Source organism: Equus asinus, chromosome 22 (assembly GCF_041296235.1).
Source record: "Equus asinus isolate D_3611 breed Donkey chromosome 22, EquAss-T2T_v2, whole genome shotgun sequence".
Taxonomy (NCBI): Eukaryota; Metazoa; Chordata; class Mammalia; order Perissodactyla; family Equidae; genus Equus; species Equus asinus.
Window position 1 is genome coordinate 15,224,706 of NC_091811.1, and position 22,542 is coordinate 15,247,247.

The 22,542-nt window shown below is 54.9% G+C and overlaps 1 protein-coding gene across 9 annotated transcripts in view; it reads left to right on the forward strand.

Moving 5' to 3' along the window:
• Positions 1 to 22,542, forward strand: part of TSPAN9 (tetraspanin 9) — a 193,469-nt gene that overhangs the window by 95,818 nt on the left and 75,109 nt on the right. For 6 of the 9 annotated variants that reach the window (XM_070495144.1, XM_044755653.2, XM_044755654.2 and 3 more), the window contains one exon: positions 13,429 to 13,508. In XM_070495144.1, the coding sequence (XP_070351245.1) occupies positions 13,446 to 13,508 (63 nt within the window). In that variant the 5' untranslated portion in view covers positions 13,429 to 13,445. Of the gene's footprint in view, positions 1 to 12,529; positions 13,509 to 16,041; positions 16,135 to 22,542 lie in introns of those variants that run through there. The other 3 variants (XM_044755651.2, XM_044755652.2, XM_070495142.1) reach the window with 2 other exon arrangements.

Sequence of the window (22,542 nt, forward strand, 5' to 3'; positions counted from 1 at the left end):
CAGTGTAAAGGCTCTACTGTAAGAAACAACAGCAAGAAGGTAGTATGGCCAGAGTGGAGAGAATGAATGGGTCGGGTGTGTGTGTATAAATGGTGAAAATACCTATGAGAACTGTTTTTTTCTCTGAAGAGATGGGAAGCCACTGGAGGGTTTGGAGCAGAGCAGTAACCTGGTCTGACTTACGTTATAGGGTCGCTGTAGTATAGGAGCTAATTTCTGTTGTCTTTCTCTGGTTATTAGGCCATAGGTAGGGGACCCCAGGAGAGCAGGCTGCTATCCCTTTTCTGTGGCGTGTCCAGCCTCCAGTCCTGTTCCTACACTCCAGCCATGAGACTTTTTCTCCTGGGGAGGAGGGGCAGGACGGTGCTGGGTTTCTTCTTGCCTTGGAGTGTCTTCTGAAGGGAAGGGAGCTGAGCTGTTTCTGCCGTTTGCTGGAGCCTACTTATACTGGCTCTCAGGAACCTCCTAGTAGATCATGAGAAAATTTGCCAGCTGGTTGTTAAGCCATTGGTAGCTTGAAATTGGCCATGGTGGGAGTATTTACACCATAGAAATTGGCAAGCACTATGAATCATAGCTTTTCCCCCTGGAGAGCCGATTGCTAAACATTTACCAGCCGGCTGCTGCTTTCTTACCTCCACTATACCTGGACCTGGTTTCAGAGGGCAGGGCCTCTGCTTGCTTTCATTTGGCAAAGCACCTGTGCTCATGCTGTATGAAGTCATGAAGAGCATGGGGGCATGTGTTGGCTGAGGGGTGTGATGCAGGGTGGTGCTGGGAGATGTTGGTGTGTGCCCCAGGATCGACAGGGCTTGTCCATGGTGCTGTGATGTGGGACTTCTCTTATTCCTGCCTGGGTAATCCTGATGCGCGAGCGCTCTCTCACCTCCTTTCCTTTCCTTTGCCTCCCTCTGTGCATGTAGGATGGCTGTGTGCTTGCCTCATTGGGGTCAGCTTTGTATATACAGGCAGGGTCCAGCCCTGGGCCCAGGTGCAACCACTTGGCGTAAGGAAAGATCTCTGGTTTGGATGTCAGGAGACATGGGTTCCACACCCAGCTCTGCCACTAACTGGCTTAGAGAAGTCCTCTTTTCTCTTTGGTCTGTAATTTCCTAGTCTGTAACCTGGGATGCCTTCCCTGCTCACGCATCACGCAGGAGCATGCGAGGGTCACGTGCGCTCATTAAGTACAGAAGCCTCTAACAAGCTGAGTCACAGCAGACAAGCCTGCTTGCGGTGTTTGGCATCTGGGAGCCCTCTCCCCTGCCTTCCTTCAGTCAGGATGACAGCTGAGCATGCATCTCACCTTCTCCAAGGAGCCTTCCCAGATAGACCAGGCCTCGCTGGGCAAGTCCTCTGAGCACTCAGTTTGTGCTGCCCAGTCTGGCACGGCTCATGCACTCCTGTCTGCTGCCGCCTTCTCACTTGGCTGCTCTTCGCCCAGATGGACCATTGGCTCCTAAGGGCTAATACTCCTCAGCAACATCGACAGTGCGAGCCCAGGGTGGGCATGTAGTGGGTGCTCAGAAAGTCCACAGGACGGGTAGTCAGTATCCATCTCCTTTGTCTTTGTATCGGGCTCATGCGAAATGGGATGGACGGTGGTAGTGTATGTGTGGGTGGGAGGTTCTGAAGTGTAGTGCTGTCCATTCGCTAAGCAGTTTCCCACCATGTCTCATCGCCCTCACAATCACACCTAACCCCATTTTGCAGATGAGGGAGTGGAAGTGTGCTCACTCACTCATTTGTTCATTCAGAAAATGTGTACTGTGCTCAGAGCGCTGTAAGTCTCTGGTCCAGGTCACACAGAGAGGAAGTGTCAGAGCTGGGACCGGGGCCCCAGGGCTTCATTCTGCCTGATGCCCGGCAGTTTGGATGTGTCTGCTTTGTGCCGTTGCTTTCGGCGGCAGACAGTGTGGCAGGGTAGAGTGTGCATTCATGGAAGGATGTGGGATACGTGAGGTGCTGGTGGGGCTCAGGCCTGCAGGGTGAAGGGAGAGAGGGGCAGTGCCAGTGCTCAGTCCCTGTCCCTGCTGTGTCCCTCCGGCCAGGGCTGTGGCCTGGCATTTCCTCTGGCAGCAGTGTGGGGGAGGGGAGGAGCAGGTGTGCCCTGGCGTCCGGCCCGATGGGATATGGAAGCGCCTCTTGGGGCCGGAGCTTGGGGGATGAGTGACACACAGCTACCCAGATATCGGGCCTCACGGAGCCCAGCTACATTCTCTGAGCTCCAGGCTGGACATCTGAGCTCCCCAGTGGTTCAGGAGATGGCCGAATCTGGTGGGTGACCCCAGTGAGGGCCTTCAGAGGGGAGGACAAATGGTGGTGATCTAGCAAGGTGAGCGCCTGCCAGATAGACTGAGGGCAGTGTTGGGGGGTGTCCAGTACATGGGTTGAGGTGAGTACATATCCCATAGGTGGGCCTGAGGCTTGGGGGCTGTGTGCTTTGCACAAGGGACTTGGTTAATTTCCCTTCAGAGTTCTTAAGTGCCCAGCACGTATCAAGCTAGGCTGGTTGCTCCAAGAGGAACACGGGTGAGTTCATCCCCTGGAGCTTCCTGTAGTCCTGCAGGATGACATTTATGCAAACAACTATGACACAGGGCAGAGTGAAGTCAGTGCCCCAAAGAGAGGTTAGGAGCAAGAAGAGGGCCTCATAGTTTGGGGGATCCTCAGCATCAGGGGATCCTTCACGGAGGATGTAGCATTCGAGACAAGCCTTGAACCATCTGCTAAAGACAGAGAGGGGTGGAGGAGCCCTTGTGGGTGGAGCACAGTGCATGAGCTAGAGTATGGAGGCAGGGAAGTGGGGGTGTGTCCAGAGAGCAGCGAGGAGCTCCGATTGTTGGGAGCTTGGAGCACAGGTCAGGGTCTTGTGGGAAATAAGGCCAACAAAGGATGAGGCAGAAGGTCTTGAACGCCAAGCTTGCGTATTTGTGTTAAATCTCTAGGGAGCCAGGGAAGATTTTTGAGCTGGTGAGAGGGGAAGCGTGGTACCTCTAGAGCTCCGTCTTGGGACATTAATGGTGGCAGCATGTGGCAGGGTGAATTAGGAAGGGGACTGGAGGCAGGGACCCTAGTAAGGAGCCTGTGACAGGTGGGAGGCCACAACAGGGAGTGCACATGCCCCTGCTTTCAGGGTTGTGTGTGTCTGTGTGCTGTCTGCATCTGGGCCTGTGTTGAGCAAGTTTGGGTGAGTGAAACGTGGTTGGGTACACATCCCGTATGACTGGGTTACAACAGGAATGAGTCTCTGCCAGAGCAACCTAAGAGAGACTTTGTAAAGAACTTTCCAGGACTGTGAGAGTTTTGGTAGCCTGAGTAGCAGACTAAAGGGTGTGGTTTGTGACCATTTTCACTTCAAGTACTTTGAGATGAGAAAGATGCCTCCAGGTTTGGGATGGACCCCATGCTTCTCTGAGGCCCCCTCAGCTGGAGGCACCTTGAATGACTTAGCTGTATGGAAGTGGGTCAGCCTGAGGTGGGTGGAGGGAAGAGAGGCTGAATGGGACAATGGCCAGTTCCTGCCACCTCCCTTTGCAGAGTGGCGAGTGAAGGTTCAGAGACCACAAGTGACTTCACACACTATGAGACTTGTGGGTCCTTAAGACAGCCAAATTCTACCCAATAAGGATGCCCAGTGCGTGTTTCCCCACCCACTCACCCATGCACCTCTCATTCTCTTTTGCTAAGGTGGAATATGTGCAGGCTCCCTTCCCCTGATGGCTTCAGAGCAGGTGGGATCCAGGGCAGTGTTCCTTCTGCATCTTCTTTGGAGCATCCCCAAGTGCTATGCTCATGCTGCTCTTCCCTGCAGTGGGTCTAGGCTCAGTGGAGGGAGAGCGAGAAGAGCAGAGGCAGCAGGCAGCAGCTTCTGAATCAGCTAAAGGGTCCCAGCGGCATGGGCCGGCTTTGCAGGCAGGCTGGAGGGTGGGTCAGAAAGCGCTGTCCCAGCCGGCAAGTCAGTGCCCTCCATGGAGTGGTTTAGGAATATTGGATTTGCTGGGTCAGTAAATTTCCACTGGTGCATGGCAGTAAACCTCTGGCTTCATCACACTTGCCTATGCTGGCGGTCTGGCCTTATCGCATCCTCCCTGAAGCCACCTGCCGTCTTTGATAAGTACTAATCACAACTACTTTCTTTCTTCTCTGTCTCCCAGGAGTGAATGGCTCAGTGTGTGTGTGCCTGTGGGAACGGGTACATCCGTCTGTCCAGCACAGTGCCTCGCACACCAGGCCCTTTTGGGGATCTGACAGTGATGCTGATTGGGCTTGGGATGAAAGCTGGGGCTGGTTTGGGACTTTCCTGGAAAAAAGGGCCTGAGAGCCCAGGGTGGGCAACTCACGGGGTGGGCCACGAGCCGGTGCTTCCGGGGCTCAGTCTCTGCTGCTCCCTCCCAGCCTGTAAACCTGCTCAAAGAGGAGACTGCTGTTCTTTGGGAGTAGCAGTTCTTGCTCTTTGCTTCAAGCCTCCCCTGTTCTGAGCCAAGGGTTGTTTTTCTAAACAGCGGCTATCACCCTTGCTCAAGACCCCCACAAGGGCCTTCCTGCTTCACTCCTGCATTCTGGTGATTTACCAGCTCTCTGTGCTGGGCACTGTGCCGAGGGCTGGAGGAAAAAGCTGATGGGCACAGGGCTTGCCCTCCAGGAGCTCACACTCTGGGGCTGAGGAGGCCCCCAGTGAACAGACAACCCCATGGTGGGATGGACTCAGGGTGTACTGTGCTCCCAGCAGAGGCCCCAGAGCCTGCCTCCCCAGACTTCACAGAAGAGGCGAGAGCAATACCAATGCCGCTTGGACAGTGGAAGTTAGCCGTCAGAGTGTGTGTGGGGAAAGGGCGCTCCAGGCAGAGGGAACAGCTCATGCAAAGGTGGCAGCTGAGGAAGACCTTGACGTGGGTTGATGTTGGTGGGAGCGTAGGTCAAGTAAGGTGTGGCGGATGGAGCTGATGAGAGGAGTAGGGGTGGGGAAGCACCTGTGCAGATTTTTAACTAGCATCCAGGGTCATCTCTGCTCCAGCGCCCCCTCCCTTTCAAGTTCGGTTTCTGTGAACTTTCATTGCAGCTGCGCATGCGGACATGTCCTCCCCAGATGACATGGGCACTCCTCTGCCCTCTGGCTTTGCCTAGCCATCCCCAAGCAGGATGCTCTTCCTCCTGCCCTCTGCCTGTCCAGTCCTGCCCATGTTCCAAGAGCCAAGAAACCCCATTTCGTAGGGTAGGAATTTCAGGGCTGGAAGGAGCCTTGCAGGACCAGCTAGTCCAAACTCCTTGTTTTATAGCTGAGGAGCTGGAGATCACACGGGGAAGGGTGTCCAGAGGGTGGCATGGGGGAACCGTACACTGGAAGGCCGCGAAGCCTCCCTAAGGCCGCTGGCCTGCCCCGCGCTCGCCCTCCTCTGAGCACCTCTTCACATGGTTGTCAGGTGTTGATGGGGCCCCCGCTGCTGGTCGGGCATGGGACTGGCACACAGTAGCGAGAAAACCAGGCCCAGTCCCTGCTGCCCTGCGGTTCCTGGTCTGGTAGGAGAATCAGACAGCAAACTGTCACTCAGGTAAACATGTGCTTCCACACTGTGCTGAGTGCCGTGAGAGAAAGGGAAATATGGCGCAGCAAGACTAGATTGAGGGGGAGGCAGGTGGCCAGAAAACCAGGAGAGGCCTTTTGGAAGAATTCACAAGAGCTCAGGGATGAGTAGAGCTAAGTGAGGCAGTGGGCTGGGAAGAGCATGCCAGGTAGAGGAAACAGCATGGGCAACGGCCCTGAGGAGAGAGAACCCGGAGAGTTCACTGGGTGGAGCATAATGAGTGAGAGGAGAATGGCTGGGAAGGGGGCTGGAGAGGTAGGCAGGGGCCAACTGCACTGGACCTTCCAGGCTGTTTTAGGACTTTGGATTGTAATGGAAGAATAGAATAGTGTGTGTACGTGCATGCACAGGATCATCATCTCAGTAAATGGGAAGCCCCTGGAGGGATTAAAGTGGGAGAGCGGTATGAGTGATGAGTGAGGGGATGGCTCGGCCGCCCTGTGAAGCGGCTCGGGCAGGGGTGGGAAGGCGCTGTGTCCAGGAGCTGCAGGGGCTACAGGAGATGATGGGGGTGGGCTAGGGAGCGCCTGTGGAGGGAGTGAGGAGAAGGTGGCTCATTGGATGGGACTTGTGTTTGATTGGAGGTGGGGACAAGTGACAACGGGGAGTCAAGAATGTAATCCTGGGCTTCTGGCTTAAGCAATGGGATGAGTGTTTAGGCCGTGTTTTGAGAAGGGGAGGGTACTGCCAGGGGAGCAGGGCTGGGGCAAGGTCAGTGCCTCTGTGGCGCGTGCAATTGGAGCTGCCTGGGAGACAGCCAAGTGGGGGTGCCAAGTAGGAGCTGGGTGTGTGCCTGGGGCTGGAAGACAGGTCAGGCCCAGGTAAACACTCAGGCCTCATCAGCATGTGGATGGCACTGGAAGGATGGGATGGGCAAATGCAGGACTGTGGGGCGGAAGAGAAGAGGGCCCAGGACTGCGGGCGCCCTGAGGAAGGAGCTGAGGAGGAGGAGCTCCAAGTGCCGGCCCTAGACTTTGAGCCACAGAACATTTGTATGATTATGTGTTTCTTGTATCTTTTTCTGTTCAACTACATTATAGTTAGATGGGGACCGGGACATATTTACTATAATAATAATTAGTTGATAATGATAGTAGTGCCTCAGTTCACTGAGCATTTTCCGTGTCAGACGTTGTGCATTACATTCATAACCTTTAATCTCTACCTTCCTACGTACTGCTCGGGAAGGTGTGTATTATCATCTCCGCTTTACGGTTGGGGAAACTGAGATTGAGAGCAGGTCAGGTGTCGTTGTAGTTACCCAGCAGTTGCATAACTCACTCCAGATGGGATTTGGACACACATCTGTCTAGCCCCGAAGCCCATCATGTTTCTACAACCGTATCTGCCAGAGCTTCGTTCCCTGCGGTTGGGTCGGGTGGTGGGTGTGGATGGGGCTTGCTGAAGGGTCTGAGCACATGCCGTCCTCTCGCAGAGCCGAGTCCTGCTGACCCCGCGGTTCCTAGGCCAGGTGGTGTGTGCTGACGCCTCTCACCTGGCTCCTTAGGATCTAGAAGCCTCACTTTGAGTACTCTTGACTCAGTCAGGGGTAGGATGGCTGGTCTACAGCTGTCACCCTGTTTCTCGGAGCTGAGCTAACTGTCCACAGTATCGCCAGTGCATGCTCTGACCAGTGTGCTCATCTGTCACTTGTGCAGTGTGGCCGCACGGCCGAGGGTCCCTTCACAGTCCTGTCTTCTCAGTAGCCAGGGTGACCTCTGCCAAGGGCTGAGCACAGCCAGCTCTTGAGCTCTGAGACGTGGCTGCCGCACTAGAGAGTGTGCACGAGTTCACCAGTGACGCAACTAGAGGCAGACCCGCATGGTCCTTAGAGCTTCTCCAGCAGGCATGGCCCCCCCAGGATGGGGAGGGGTCCCAGAGCAGCTTGTCCTCTGTCTTGCTCCTGTTGCAGTCTTCTCTTTTTTCTACCTCCTACCTTTCCTGACTCTTTTTCCACAGTGGCCCTCTGATCCATAAGTTTGTTTATTTATCCATCTGTCCATTTATCTTCCATTCCAGGCTGTGCCATGTGCAGGGGATGTGGCTGAGAACAAAATGGATGACCTCATGGCCTTTACACTCTGTTATCTGTAGCCGGGCATTTAAATTTCCTGAGCTTTCTTGTCGGGTTCTGATGCGCTCGGATAGCCTGCTTTCCAGGAACAATTCCATAGATTTCTGGCTTGGGTCCCATCCTCTGGTTAATGAACTTGGGGCTCTCAGGCTGTCCTTGGAGAGAACTCAGGGCTTAGGCATGGTGGTCTTCCTTTTCCCTCTATGCACCCACATTCTGAGTCCCTACCCTGTGGTGGTCCCTGTGACAGGCACAGAGTGTGTGCTTGTGATGAAATGATTAAGACACAGCCCTGCCTCCTTTGAGAAGCCCAGGGGCCAGAGCAGAGGCAAGTGGGTGAACTGTCCACTCTGAACGAAGCTGGGGGGCCTGAGGAGGGAGGAGCAAGCCTGTCCACAGAGAAGGTGATACCTGGCCACCCCTGGTAGACGGTCGTGAGCAATTCCTCTCACTGTCTGTGGCCCCTCCCACAGCAGCCAAACTCCACTTGTTTGTTTTCCTTATTGCCCCCAGAAGCTAAATAAATAAAAAACAAACAAAGCTACCCATAGTAGTTCTTTTCTACCCTGACCCTGTCACCATCATTGTCAGGTCCTTCTGGAATCCTGGACAAGTGTGGTGCCACATGCTGCTCTGGCTGTTTAATTTCCATAGCAAAGAGGAGACTCCCCTGCCTCTGGGCCCTCACCATCCCCTGCCGAGTGAATCTTCATGCAAATATCTCAGGAAGTGGGCCCCCTGCTAGGGACCTCTCCAGCCTGCTTAGCCATTGAAGCATTTTCTGAATTGCCAAAGAAGATCCCAATTTTAGAAGTTAAACTTGGGGTGAGTCTCCCTTCTCCTCCCATGGCAGCCATCTCACATGTTCTTTGGGTAGCATGTGCCATTGAGTGTCTAACCTAAATTCTGGGTGAGGCTCCAGGTGCAGGATACCTCACGAGCTGCACACACTGTCAAATACAGAACTATTCAGCGCAGGTCAGAAAGGGTGACCAGCGTTGGCCCATCGCTCCGATGGCTGTGGGTGAGTGAGCTCTGTTGCACACCGCAGGCCTGAGAGATTCCGGGAGAGGCAGAGCGAGCCTGGCATTTACTCTGAGGCCCGCACCTCCCCAGCGCCAGTCAGCAGAGATGGTGCATGTTGATTTCACGTATTCACTTCTCTTCCTCCCCTCTGGGAATTCTGTACTTGCTTCACTTTTTTTGTTGTTAAAAAAAAAAAGGAAAGAAAAGGCAGCTCCTTCTTGTTCTGTGCTCAGAGATCCTCAAGGGCAGTCTGTACCTTCTGGCTCCCCTGAGCGTGGCGAATGGCTGAGGGTCAGGAGGGGGCAGGAGGGATGGCGTCTCTCACCTTTCCTCTCTGGTGCTTCCTTCTGCATCCCAAATCTAAGAAGTTGAGGCAGCCACAGCAGCGGGTCTTCCTCTTTTCCTCTGCCCTGCTGCCAGGCCCGGCTTCCTAGGACCCCGGCTTTCTTATGTGCCTCCACTCCTCAGGAAGCTCACACTTTCCGTGTGTCACGCAAGGCCTCGCACAGGAGCTCACTTTGACTCACAGGCACATTCTCTCGCTTCACTCAGGCTCTCCTCACTGCCCCCTGAATAGACCATCCTCATGCCTTTCTAGAATGCCCTCCCTCCTCTCTCCCTCTCTACACCCACTCCAGAGAGCCTTTCTCCAGGGGACAGCTCTTTGCTGGTCCTGTTATCTTGTGTGCTGTCTGTCTCTCTGCTTTGGGCTTCTCTAGGTTCAGACTGGAATGGAGGTAGAAAGCTGGTCTTTTCAGCTAAATTGTGAGCTCCTTGAGGCCTGTAGCCATGTCTTCCTCATCTTTGTATCTTCCAGGATGCTTGCTCAGTCTCCTGCCTGTGACGAACGCTCTATTACAAATGCATGGTTTGTCCACTGGGAGCGGGAGGAGGACGGCTGCTGTCCGGCTAACCCTGCCTTCCTATAGCTCCTCTCCCAGCTCTGTCCAGGCGGCCTCCTTTCATGGGCTGGCCTCCTGTCTTGCACACTTCGTTCTCCCTGCACCCGCTCCCTTTGTACAGTCCTGTAAGGTGACTCAGGGCCAGCTCCTTGGGGACTCATTGCCAGTCATCGGTCCAGTGGCACCGCCCTGAGCACACCTCTCCCTTTTCCCCCTTACTCAGGGTCCTTTCTCTAATGACTTCTCATCAGGATGTGCAATTTCAGGTTCCCTGTTACGCTTTTAGATTCTGTCTGTTAGACTGGAAGACTCCCAAGGGCTGGAACTAGATTTAGAGCCCCAGAGAGTAAAGAACACCGGCTTGGAAAGCACAGTTTGCTTATCTGTAAAATGGGGGAGATAACCACACCTTATCTTGTAGGGTTGTCATGAGGATTCTGTGAGTTACTGCCAGTGAAGCTTGGTGCCCGGGATATAATGCGGACTTAGAAATCTGAGTTGCTCTTATTATTTTGATATTGACAAAACTGGATGTGCTGATGGGACCTCACTGAAGCTTGTTAATGGATTAAAGAGTGGGACTTCAGCCCCCATGGGACAAGTGTGCCCAGGAGGGAGCAGAACTGTTAGAGTGGACAGCCTCCTCTTCTTCTCTACCTGCCTGTTGTCCTCCACCCCTGGCCCCCAAGCTCTCGCCTGCTGAGGAAGTCGTCACTGGCACAAATCCATTCATGGTCGGGAATGAAGGTGGAATGATCCAGGGACAACGGTGAGGCTATTCTCACTGAAAAAGGCGTGAGTTAGGGAGAAGAGAAATGAAAAAATTAGAGGGGGCCAGCCTGGGAGGGCCGTTGCTGACACCACGTGCCCATCTGAGACTAGTAACCACAGCCCCTTACATTTGCTCCCCGCTCACAGTCCTGGGACTGTTGTCACATGTGCCAGCTCGCTCTACTCTCACAACACCTCTAGGGGGAGGCTCTATTTTTTTTTATTATTATTTTTTTTTATTGAGTTATTGATAGGTTACAATCTTGTGAAATTTCAATTGTACATTAATGTTTGTCAGTCATGTTGTAGGTGCACCACTTCACCCTTTGTGCCCACCCCCCACCCCACCTTTCTAGGAGGAGGCTCTATTAATCCCCATTTTTAAGAGGAGGAAATGGGAGCTCAGAAAGGCAAACGACCTTATCCTTGATCCACAGCTCAACACTGAGCTAAGAGTGGAAAACGGTCTCCTGACTCCCGTCCAGCTGGTAAACGCTGCTCCCTCCTGAATCAAAGAAGTAATGTGCGAATGAAGTGGCAGCCGGGAGCCCTCGGAGCCGCGGAGACTGAAGAGGATAAAAGGGGTGGGGCTCTGTCAGCTCCTCACCTGTAGACAGCACCCCGGGACTGCTGTGCCCAACCAGGAGAGAGTAGGCTGCTGTGGCTGTGACACACACTAGGTTTCAATTCTGGGCTGCCCAACTGCCTGGCGAAGGGGCTCGGGACAGTAACACCTCGGCAGGTCCCTTTGAGGAAGCTGAGCCGCCCCCAGAATCGCAGCGCTTGCAGCCTCGGATGCAGGCCTGGCTCCGAGCCAGTGACAGCAGTGCGGGGCCACCGCAGCAGACTTGTGATGAGGGTCTTGAAGTCTCTCTGGTGAAATAAATGTGCCCTTCCCCCATGGCTATAGCCAGTTGTGGTAGCTCTGTTCCCACCCGTCGCCTTGGTGATCATGGTCCTTCTGTCTTCCTGACTAGACTGTGTGTGTCTGCAGGGCAGGGAGCAGCACACCTCCTGTTTCCTCAAGGCCTGGCCCCCGCTCAGCACACAGCAGGTGTGGAAGAATGTCTGATGGGATCCAAGGAGGACATTTCACACTCACCCCAGGGGGGGCATGAACACTTCTATCCAGCCACCCCTGTCGAGCGCCTCCCAGAGGCCAAGCCCGGCGTTAGGTGCTGGGGATATATAGCCTAGGCCCAGCTCTCGGGTGCTCTCAGCAGTCTCTTGCTGGTGGCGGAAAAGAGAGGTGGGCTCTTCGCCCCTAAGTCTTCTGGTCTTTGTTTGCCAGCTGTGGTCGCCCCAGGTCGGCGGTGCAGACTTCTGCACAAGCCCAGGTGACGCGGCCCCAGGTGCAGTGTTTCACGGTAGAATGAAGGGCTCCTCCTGGATGTTCCCAAGCCCCTAGCAAGAGCCTTCTTCATGCGGTTTCCCTGACCAGCCCCTTCCGCCCAGTCCTCAAGGGAGGGGACCCGAGGCTGTGTCCAGGAGCACTCCTACATCACCCTTGGCATGGGCAGGATGTGGAGGGGCAAGGCAGGACCCCGCTTCGGCCACCTACTCTTCTCAGCCCCGCAGCGTCCTACCCGGGAACGCGGGGGCGGGGGGCTCGCGCAGCTGCAGGAGCCTCGCGGAGCGGCGCGTGCGTGCGCGCGGAGGGGGCGGGGAGGGCGGCGCGCGCACCACCGAGGCCCCAACCGCCTTTCCCACACCTCGCGCCTCCCCTGCGGTTCCTTCTCCTTGCGCACCGTAGCCAGACCCACGTGTGCAAAAGCGTGGTGTGCGTGTGTGGGTGTGTAGCCGGGAGACCGTATGCCTCGGGTCGGACAGGCCGCCGGGTGCACAGGGGGCGGCGGCCAGCTCGACAGTGGCCGCGCTTCTTTCACTCTCCAGTCCTCCCCAGACCTTTGCTCTGGCTTCTTTCGGTCTCTGGTACCTCCAGCCGTTCCCCTTCTCTCACTGCCTCCTTTTCTCCGATAGAAGAGACCAGCGCCTTCCGATGAAGGTTCTGGTTCACCCCCAGCTCCAGAGCCCTTGACATTTAGCGAGGGTTCGCAGTGCACTTGTATAGGCACACAGCAGAACGCTAATCCTATTAAAGATATTGTGTCATTGGGGAGGGGGGAGGCTGCCTCCCCCAGGGCAGGCCTGGCGCTCATTGGTCGAATGCAAAGCAGGGGGCGGGGCCGAGGGCCCGGGGAGGGGGCTCCGGGCGATTTCGGAGTCGGGAGTCTGGGCTGGGATTTCGCAGGGAAAGCCCAGCGGTTGCAGCTGCGGCGGATCCCTCGGCTCTGCCTGCTGCGCGCCCGGGCCGCCCAGGGCCGGCGAGCAGCTCCGCCAAGTCGTGGGGCGAGGGGGCGCGGAGCGCCCGCAGAGTGGTCGGGCTCAGCGCTGGGGCTGGGCTGGGAGAGGTGTGCCCGGGGAGCCTGGATCCCGGCGCCCTTGCCCCTCGCGTGGAGCGGCCGGTGCACCCGGGAGTCAAGCTGACGCTCTGGAAAGAGAAAGCCAATTGCAGCCTCCCCAAAGACGCTAAGTTACGCAGGCGAGCCGGTTCCCAGAGAGCGTTCTCGAGCGCGCGTAGAGCCGAGCCGCACCGCAGAGCCCTCCCGAGCCAGCCGGTTTCGAGCGGGGCGCCGTCCGAGAGGTAGCGGCCCCTGAGCTCGGGGTCTGGTCCGGAGTGCGCCCCGATACAGAGAGGGGGCGTGCAAGGCTCCGCCGGCCCGCCTGCAGCCCGCGTCCGACTTAGGCGCCCCCTCCGTCCCACTCCGGGAGCGATGCCCCCCGCCCCTCGCGCCCCCCGGGAACGACGCGAGCATGGAGAAGTCGAGTAGCGAGGATTCTTCGATCCACCGGAGTCCATCTTTGGATAGCAAGGACTCGGACTTTGCCAAGCCGTCCACCTCGGGCCGCCCGTTCGGCCGCGGCTTCACGGCCGGCGCTTTCTACGGCACCGCGGGCTCCCGGGGCCAGAGCCGCGCCGAGGCCGGCGTTAAGACTGACAAGTACAATGCACCCAAGGGCAGCAAGTACGTGGTGTTTTACCTGGACCTGTCCTTTGTTTTCCTCCTAGAATTTAAGAAGTGCAACATGGCCAGGGGCTGCCTCTGCTGCTTGAAGTACATGATGTTCCTCTTCAATTTGATATTCTGGGTAAGTCCTTCCGTTTATCTCTCCCTTTGCCTCCTCTTCTCTTCTCTGCTGTGCTAATAGCGCGATACCCTCTTCCTCTTCCGTGCTGCATTGCTCCTCTCTCTGCACAACGGTAAGTGGGTTTTTAAAAAATCATGTTCTCCCGTCTCTCATGCATCTTTCTCTTTCTTTCTCTCTTCCGTGGCTGAATGGAGGCTCCAACTTGTGTGTCTTCCAGGAGAGACTTCCTCTACTCCTAGGAGCTCTAGCAAAGTTTGCTGCCGGCTCCTTCCCCCTAAGAAACCCATGCTGGAAGTGCCTCCAGCAGGGTCCTCTGCAGAAATAGGTGTGGGCAGAATTTTTAACAGCTGTGCCCGAGTTGAAGACAGGCGCAAATGTGGATGGTTTTCTGAGTTTCTTGTGCTCCCCCTGGATACACAAGAATACAATCTGCAGCATTTTATGGGCGTGAGATGGGGGAGCGGTAGAGGTCACCGCCTCCCGCTCCTTTCAGTGGATCCCACGAAGAGGAGCAGGAGCCCCTGTCCTGAGCAGAGGGACTCGCTGGCTGGCCTGCAGCTCTGCCCCTGGTTAGGGCTTGCGTGGAGGAGGGTGTGGGAGGGATGCTGCCATCCCGTGGTAGGCAGCTGCTTTTGAGGGATTGCAGTGGACTGGGCAGGGAGCAGGCTGGCCATGTGTTCCCGCAGGGACGCCAGCTCTCCAGTCTGGGGCCCCAGAGACTGGAAGGGACGAAGGGAGGCAGTCAGGAGTGCCCCCATCCTTGGTAAGAGGTTCTTTTCTAGGGAGGGTGTCGGTGGGTAGGGCAGCATGGATTTGTTCTCAGTGCTCTGTGATGCTGGAGGCCATGGGTGTGCGCCCGCACATGCACGAGAAATGCTAGTTAGGCACTTTGAAAACTTCTTCAATTCGTGTCTAATTGTTCCTTCGCTCCAACTGCTTTCTCTGCCTTTGTTCACCAGAGCCCAGATGTAGTCCTCACAGATGTTTGGCTCTGCCCCAGGGCCTGGCCTCCAGCCTGCTGGAGGCTGTCAGTGGCCTTGGTCCAGGAGGTGCACTGAGGTGGGAGGGCCACTCACAGCGCGGTTGGTGGAAGCTGTTACGCTTGGGTGTTCAACACTTGTGTGAAGTGACCCGCTTTAACTGGAAAACTTTTTTGGGTGGGTGTGTGGGAGGGGATGGCTTTTCCCACAGAGGGGAGAGCTCAGGGGCAGGTGGGAAGAGGGGTGGGTGTTCGTCTGCATTAGCTTTGTGTGTGACCTTGGCCAGGCCGCTTTACCCCGTCAGTCCTGGATCTCCTTTCTAGTCCAGTGGGGTCAGCCTTGTGTCCTCACCTCGTTAGTTATGGGACCTCCTGCATCCTTGCCCTCTCTCTGGGGAGGGAGTCCCTTCCCCAGGGGGGCACGGGCTGTAGCCTCTCTGCTGAGGAGCCTGGTCTGAGACCTTTTGAGTTGGATTTCCCCAGATGTCTCCATGGTCTGGGGCCCTCCAGCCACTGCTGTCAGGACATTACCTGTCCTGTGGTGAGGGTTTTGTGGAACCTGGGGCAGAGCCATTGGAATATCAAGAATGACTTTGTGGCCGCCTTTGGGCAAGTGCTCCTGGTCTCTGACTCATTGACCAGCATGACTCCGCATCAGCCAAGTGCTGGTGTGTATTTCCCTGGTGCCTGTTGGTTTACACTTTCGTTGTGTACAGCTTCCCTCTCTGCCCTTGTTCGTAGTCTCAGCCTACTTTCTGCCTTGCCCCACTCTGCGCATCTGAACACTTACTAGAAAGACCCTCCTGGGGATGCCCAGTGTCTTGGCCAGTACCTCCCATTCAGCAGTGCTCCTCCCCACCCCCACCTCGCCACCTGCTGGCCGGAGTAGGTATAACTGCTTGTGGCTCCTTTCTTCTCCAGGATCTTCCCAACTTGGTTTGGGGACCTCCTCACAGGCTAGAACAGTGGTCTGCGCCCTGCACATAATAGGCACTCGTTAAATGTTTGTGAGTGAATGATGGAGAGTGAGAGCAGTAATCCATCTGTTAGTATGTGGTAGGGATTCCCAAGTCCCACTCGATCGAGAAAAGAAGTTAGTTCTCAAACTTGCCTGCGGTGAAGGCTCTCCTGGCACCTTGCTGTGGGGGGGCAAGCAGCTCCTCCCACCTTCCCTTCCAAGCCTGGCAGAGGTAACGCGCTGATCAGAGAAATGGCCTTCCTTTATGGTCTGTAGTGAGAGAACTCGCTGTCTCTTCCTAATTAGAAGGCACCTACCATCACTCTCTTACCAGGCAAGGAGCTGCTCTCTCCTAGTCTCTGACTTTTCTGATTACTTAATATTTTCAGAATTCTCACGCTACGAGCTGAGAAAAATTGAGTTCTTTTATGCTGGTAGCGTATGAGATGATGAAATAAGACCTTGGGAAAGATGGAACAGATGCTTGTGTGTGTCTGAGCATTTGCCACGGTGTTTCTTGGGAGGCAGAGGAGCAGGTGTGGTGCGTGTTAGCCAGCCTTGGTCATGGCGTGTCACTGTGCTCCCCTTCACCAAAGACCTCCTGCAGCCACGTGCTTCCGCTGACCTGGGAGAAGGAGCAGAGGAAAGAGCCACGTGAGAAGAGAAAGAGTGAAGTGCTTGGGCCAAAGGCAGGTAGGGTTGGTGGGGAGCAAGTGGGAGGCCTCTTCTGCTTTCCACTGCGCACAGGGAGGGGGGCAGGAGGCGAGAGGGTGGGCTGAGGAGGTGTGCAGGGCTGGTCAGAGCCTGAGCCCTCGGGGTTCCAGAGCAATTGTTAGGAATTACAGAGCTATCAGTTTTTCCAGTCTCATGGCTCAGATCCAAACAGGAGGCTTTTCTGAGGCATTAGAGTTGAACCCCAGACCTGCAATCAATAGATGGAGAGCGTCCCGTAGATCCTGGAGTCTACCTGGGAGCTCTCCAAACTAGCCGCTGCCATCACACCCCCTGCCTCCTCGGAGCACTGGGAGGATTCCCAGCGGAGGAGAGGTGCAGCTGGCCTACGCTGCAACCCCGCACAGGCATGAGTCCCTGGTCCCTTGCCACTGGGTGGAGCTTCTAGGGGATTGGTGTTGGTGAGGGCCTGGTGATATCACTGGGTGGGAGGCAAGGCTGTGTGCCCAGTGCTCCTCCCCTGTACCAAGAAAAGGGCAGGTGCCTTACAGGCTGCTGGGCACCCGCCTGCTGGGGGAGGGGTGGTGTCCAGGTCTTCTCCTGGCACTGCTAGCTTCAACTAGATGGTGCTAGCCATGTTGGCAGCCAGGGCAGCATTTCTGAGGGCCTGATGTAGATGGTGGGGATAGAGGAGCGGAGACTCAGTGGTCATGCCTGACTTGAGTCCCGCCTCCTCTTTCCCCCACATACCTCACCGTGATCCTGAGGGCCAAAGAGAAGCTGGCTTCTTGGTGGATAGGAAATAGGAGGCCTGCATTGGGACAGAAGTTTCCCCATGCTGAGGGGCCTGTCCACCAGTGGTCAAATGTACCCCAAGATATTTCTCCCAGCGGTGGAAACCACTGGGGCTTTTCCCTCACTGAGCCTCATCTCGGTCCTCCTGGGGCTGTCGGGTGGAATGTTCCAGGTAGAGATAAGTGAATCTAAGCCCCTGCAGGAGGGCAAAGGAGGTTCAAAGCTCTTAACTCTGAGTAGGGGAGAGAGAGAGTATAGGGCTGGGCTCTGAGTGCTGGGGGCCTGTTTCCGCCTTCTCAGGATAGCACATTGTCATCCCAGCCCAGCTCCTCCCAACCCGGATCAAGCTCCTGTCTGATATGGAGGGCCTAGGGTTGCTGGCATAATTGCTACTCAGGATGATGGTCACTTTCCATGCTTGCCAGCAGAGCTGTCCCATCACTTCAAATCATGGCTGGCAGAGCAGTGACATTCTGGCCCCACTGGAAAGTCTCTTTTTTGTGGATCACTCCCTTCGTAAAGGCCAATTAGCTGAAGAGACAGTGTCCAGTGTGCCTACCAGAGCAAGGGAAAGGTTGTTGCAGGGCTGCCACGGCCAGGGTGCTGGGTAGGGCCCCTGACTACCCGCTAAGTGGGTCAGGCCTTGGCGGCCCAGCCCCTCTCAGACTGTTCCCTTGCGCTCTGGGTGCAGGCAGCTCGGTTAAGGCTGTCTAGCCACGTTGGAGACACGTGTTCAGTACAGGCTCGGCAGCCTTGTCAGGGTCTTCATGGCTCCCTGTTGGTCCGTGGTGCCTGGGACTGGGGTCCATGCACAGTCTGTACTGGACGGCCTGGGATGTCCTGGGGAGTCTGGCAATGGAACTGGTACGTGGACAGAGCGTTTTGGGCAGGGAGCTGGGGTTCAGACCTGGCTTCTCTGAGTAGGAGCTACAGGGTGAGCGGAGCAGCCGGAGGCGCTGAGAGGCTTCCGGAAGTGCTCAGGTGTGAGGCGCCGTATCCCCAGAGGGCCGCTAAGAGCAGATCTTTGGGGTGGATCAGGCATGGCTCTGCTGGGGGAAAGGGGGCACGTGGAGGGCCTGGCCGATGCTCCGAGACCCTGGAATGTGTCCATGAGGGAATGCCAGCTCTGTGTTCGCTTCCTTTCCAAAGCATTAAAAATTAAACTTCCTTGTCTTAATATCTATTTTTAAATCATGTCAGAGCCAGCATTGGTGTCAGTCAAGAGGGGGCTGGGAGGAAGAGGGTAGAGAAGAGCAGGTCGCGGCTAAAGCAGGGTGAGTGCTGTCTCTACCTTGAGGAAAGGGCTGCGGCTCGGTCCTCCATCCTGCAGGGCCCCATGAAGAGCACAGAAGGTGCTGAGACACCTTCTGGGGATGGGGCGCCTTGCCCTCCTCCTGCTGTGCCCCCGTGCCTGGCTGCCCTTGGCTGAACTTGGCGGCGGGCGCTGGGGCTTACTGGGCTGTTGGGGTCCGAATTGAGTCCGTTCACTCATGCCACAACTATTTACTGAATGCCCGCTGCGTGCGCAGGAGCCTGCAGTTGGTGAGGACGGGCTGACTGGGCTCGCACAGGGCGGATCAGCTTTCTCGGGGCAGGAAGTCGCGCAGTGGAGAGGTCAACTGGCTCGTCCTCCACCGAGCATTTGAACACAGGGCTGCCGAGGGAGGGGTTAGAGCAGGCCCACCCCCAGCATTCTCGGGAAGGGCAGCAGCAGGCCTGGACCCAGCATCCGGGGGCCTGACTTGACTTGTGCTTTCCTTCCCCCACCCAGATGGTGGCTATCTGAGTCTCCCTTTCTGAAAGAGAAAGGGCAGGAAAAAACAGCCTTGTTTCTTTTGGAGTTTCTTAGTTTGAAAAAAAAAGGAATTAATGAATTATATGTCTTTTCTGTTTCTTCTCTTGAAAGAGCCGATTGGATGCTTTGTGGCTAGTGTGCACTTATTGAGCACCTGCTGTAAGCCAGGCCCTTGAGCTGCTCCGAGTCCCAGGGCGGAGTTAGACACATAAACAGATAGTTGTAGAGCTTCTTAGTAGAGTACTTAATCCTGCCTGGTAGAGACAAGATCCACAGATAACAGAGTAGAACAAGTGACGCCTGGATCTTGAGGGATGAATGGGAGTTTGCTGGATAGATGAGGATGGGGGTGCAGGCAAAGGAGAAGGGTAGAGAGAGGTCGGGACAAGTTGATCTGGAGCCTGTGCCGGCGAGCTTGCAGCCCAGTGGGAGAGACAGAGCCCCCTGCACGTGTGAAGTGGGCTGGGCACAGAGAAACAAAGAGTTTTATCAGAGTGGGTGGTGTTCCCGGGGTGTTGAGTTCAGCACGGGCTCTGAGGACGGGGCGGCCCTGCCTCGCCGTGAAGTAGCGCCAGTGCTTGGGGGTACTCTTCAGTTTGTCTCATCGCTCTGCGGGAAGGGTATTTTGTTTTTCTGGCGGTGCCCACCGTGACAGGTCTTGCTGTGTCGCTCGGGCTGCAAGCTGTTGCCGTAGGTAATCCAGCTTACACTGATGCCCGTTCTCTCCCGCTTCCGGCCTCTGCCTCCCAGCTGCGATATGCCCGCTTACTTGGTTGCAGTTAGGAAGCTTTGAAGCTGCGCTAAGCCCGTCGGGCAGAGTTAAGTCTTCTGGGCCAGCTTTGTCCCCGCTCACATTTGAAAGCTAATCTGCCGGCAGAAGTGGTGGGGGGTTGGGGCAGGGACGTTAAAAGTGGCACATGGTTGGGAGGGTGAGCGGATCTGCAGTGGTGGGGTGCGGGGCAGAGATGCGGCTCTCGCCACTCCTCCTTCTCCAGCCAGTCAGGGACTCCAGGTGGCACTGAAGTCTGTTTAACACCGTGAGTCCGGATTCCCTTCAGATGGGCTCTGCCTTCTCTTTCTTTGGGCACAGCAGGCTTTGCTGGCTCTCAGGAGACCTGGAGAAGCCCTTGGAAGGGAAGGCCGCAGGGTTTGAGATCTTCTCCCTTGCATTGGGGAGCTTACTGCACTGGTACCATGGCAGGGGGTCCCTGTTTTACTGGCTGATGGGGGTGACTGGCTAGGGAGAACAGAGACATGGCTTCAGCCTTTGCAGAGCTTTCCGTCTGCTCCGCGAGTTCTTTACTAGGGTGTAGGTTCAAATCAACTAGGCAGCTTTTTTTTTTTTTTTTTTGCTGAGGAAGATTCACCCTGAGCTAACATCTGTGCCAGTCTTCCTCTATTTTTTTGGCATGCCTCTACAGTGTGGTTGGTGAGGGGAGTAGGTCTGCACCCAGGATCTGAACCTGCAAACCTGGGCCACTGAAGCAGAGCGCACGGAACTTTAACCACTTGGCCACAGGGCTGGGCCCAACCAGGCAGCTTTTCACATGAACAGAGGCCATGCCCCCACCCCCTTACCCACTGACCTACTGAGTCCGAGTCTGCAGGAATGAGGCCTATGTTATGAAGGTTTCCTTAACCTCTTGGTGTGTGACAGTTATCAGCTGCCTTACAGGGCTGTGATGAGGCCCTGATGAGGTGATAGGTGCATTATGTGGGTATACTGCTGTGCAGAATGCCTGGCATGTTGGACTCAGTGACTAGTACTGCGGTGTTATTGCTGTGGGACTCAGTGACTGGTACTGCGGTGATTATTGCTGTGGGACTCAGTGACTAGTACTGCGGTGATTATTACCATGGGACTCAGTGACTAGTACTGTGGTGATTATAACTGTGGGACTCGGTGACTAGTACTGCAGTGATTATTACCGTGGGACTCGGTGGCTAGTACTGCAGTGATTATTTCCGTGGGACTCAGTGACTAGTACTGCAGTGACTATTACTGTGGGACTCAGTGACCACTACTGTGGTGATTATTACTGCACTTCCTGCAGAGGGAGCAGTGAACAGGTAGAAAGTTAGATGCCCGGGGGCTGGAATGGCAGTGCTGGGCAGGGCTCTGGGGCCCTGGAAGGAGGCCAGATGTCTCTGGGCTGGGGCCTGTTCTAAATGCCTCTGCTCTTAGGATATGTGGGAGATATGGGGAGGCAGGGAGGTGCAGGCAGATGTGTTGGAGTGGAGGGTGGAGGGGAGGGACGTGGTCTCAGACCCCAGGGCCTGCAGCAGCACCTGCCATGCTGCACACTCACCTCCAGCCTCCCCATCAGGGCGGCCGACACCCTTTCCTGTCTCCCTTTGTTCCTGTGCAATGAATGAGGCCAGAGCAGGCCAGCTGGGGTGCTGGGCGTATTGCAGGGTCCCCAGGGGCCCTCTGCCTGGGGTGCTCCGAGGACGGGCCACTCCCTCTGGCACACTTGGTGTTGGACTCTGCTGGGCAGCTTGGCCTGTGACCTGAGCTGACTGAAATATGGGACCTGCAGGGCTCCAGGTCCAGGTCACTTTACCAACTAGAAAAATGGTCACTTAAAATTTTTTCAAATTGTGAAATATATTGTTTGTAAATTTATGTAATTAAAAAAATTATATAATGAACATATACCTATTATGTGGTTTGAGAAGTAAAACATTAGCTGTACCCATGCAGCCTGTGTGTGTTCCTCTGTGAGCACGCCCCCACCGTCTTCCCCAGAGAGAACCATTATCCTTACATTTGCATTAAGTATATTTCTTTATAGTTTTTCCGCATATACAGGCCTCCTTAAACACCCCATCATTTGATTTGGCTTGTTTTTAAACTTTTTATAGATGGAATCATTCTGAATTTTTTTAATTCAGTGTTGTGTTTATTGGTTCATTCAAGTTGACACATGTGGCCAGTAGCGTTCCTCCGTATCCCTCCGTGGTATTCCACTCTATGAATGTGCTGCAATGTCGTCTTCTGGTGATGGGCATTTGGGTTATTTCCTTCTTTTTAAACATGCTTCTGTGAACATTCTTGTGCAAATCTTTCCTGTACATTTGTAAGAGTTTCTCTAGGACAGCGCTTCTGGAAGGATCCGTGAAGGACCAGCTTTTTTCCTTCTGATTCTCAGACATGACCCTGCTGTGCATGGCCAGTACACAGCGCAAACCCCAGGCGACTCACCTACATCCAGATGAGTTCATTGATCATGCGCTTGAATGTTCTGGCAATATCAAATGCTGTAAAGCTCCTAAGCGTCGCGTTTCCATGGACCACACTCTGAGGAGAACTGCTCGAGGGTGCGTAGCGAGGAACGGCGTTGCTGGGTTTTAGGATGTGCACACTTTAGCTTTGCTAGTTAAAGCCATATTGTTTTCCAAAGTAGATGTATCTGTTGACATTTCCACCAGTGGAATGTCAATAGAAAATGGAAAGTTTTGGGCATTCTCCAATATGGTGGGTGTAAAATACTATATTATATTTTTAATTTGTATTTCTCTGATTACTAGTGACATCTTTTTATAGGCTTGTTAGCCATTCTTTTCTGTGAATGTCTGTTGATTATTTTGTCCATTTTTCTGTTGCATTGTTTGCTTTTTCCTACTCGTTCTTAGGAGTTTTATTTATGTTTTGGATACTAATGTGCCATTGATGGAGCACAAACACAGGTGACAGCTTCCAGTTTACAGCTTGTCTTTCCACTTTCTTCATGGGGTCTTTCGATAAACAGGACCCTATATTATTTTAATATAGTCAGGTTTTCAGTCTCTTTTCTTTGTTAGATTGTACTTTTTATGTATTAAGAAATACAGA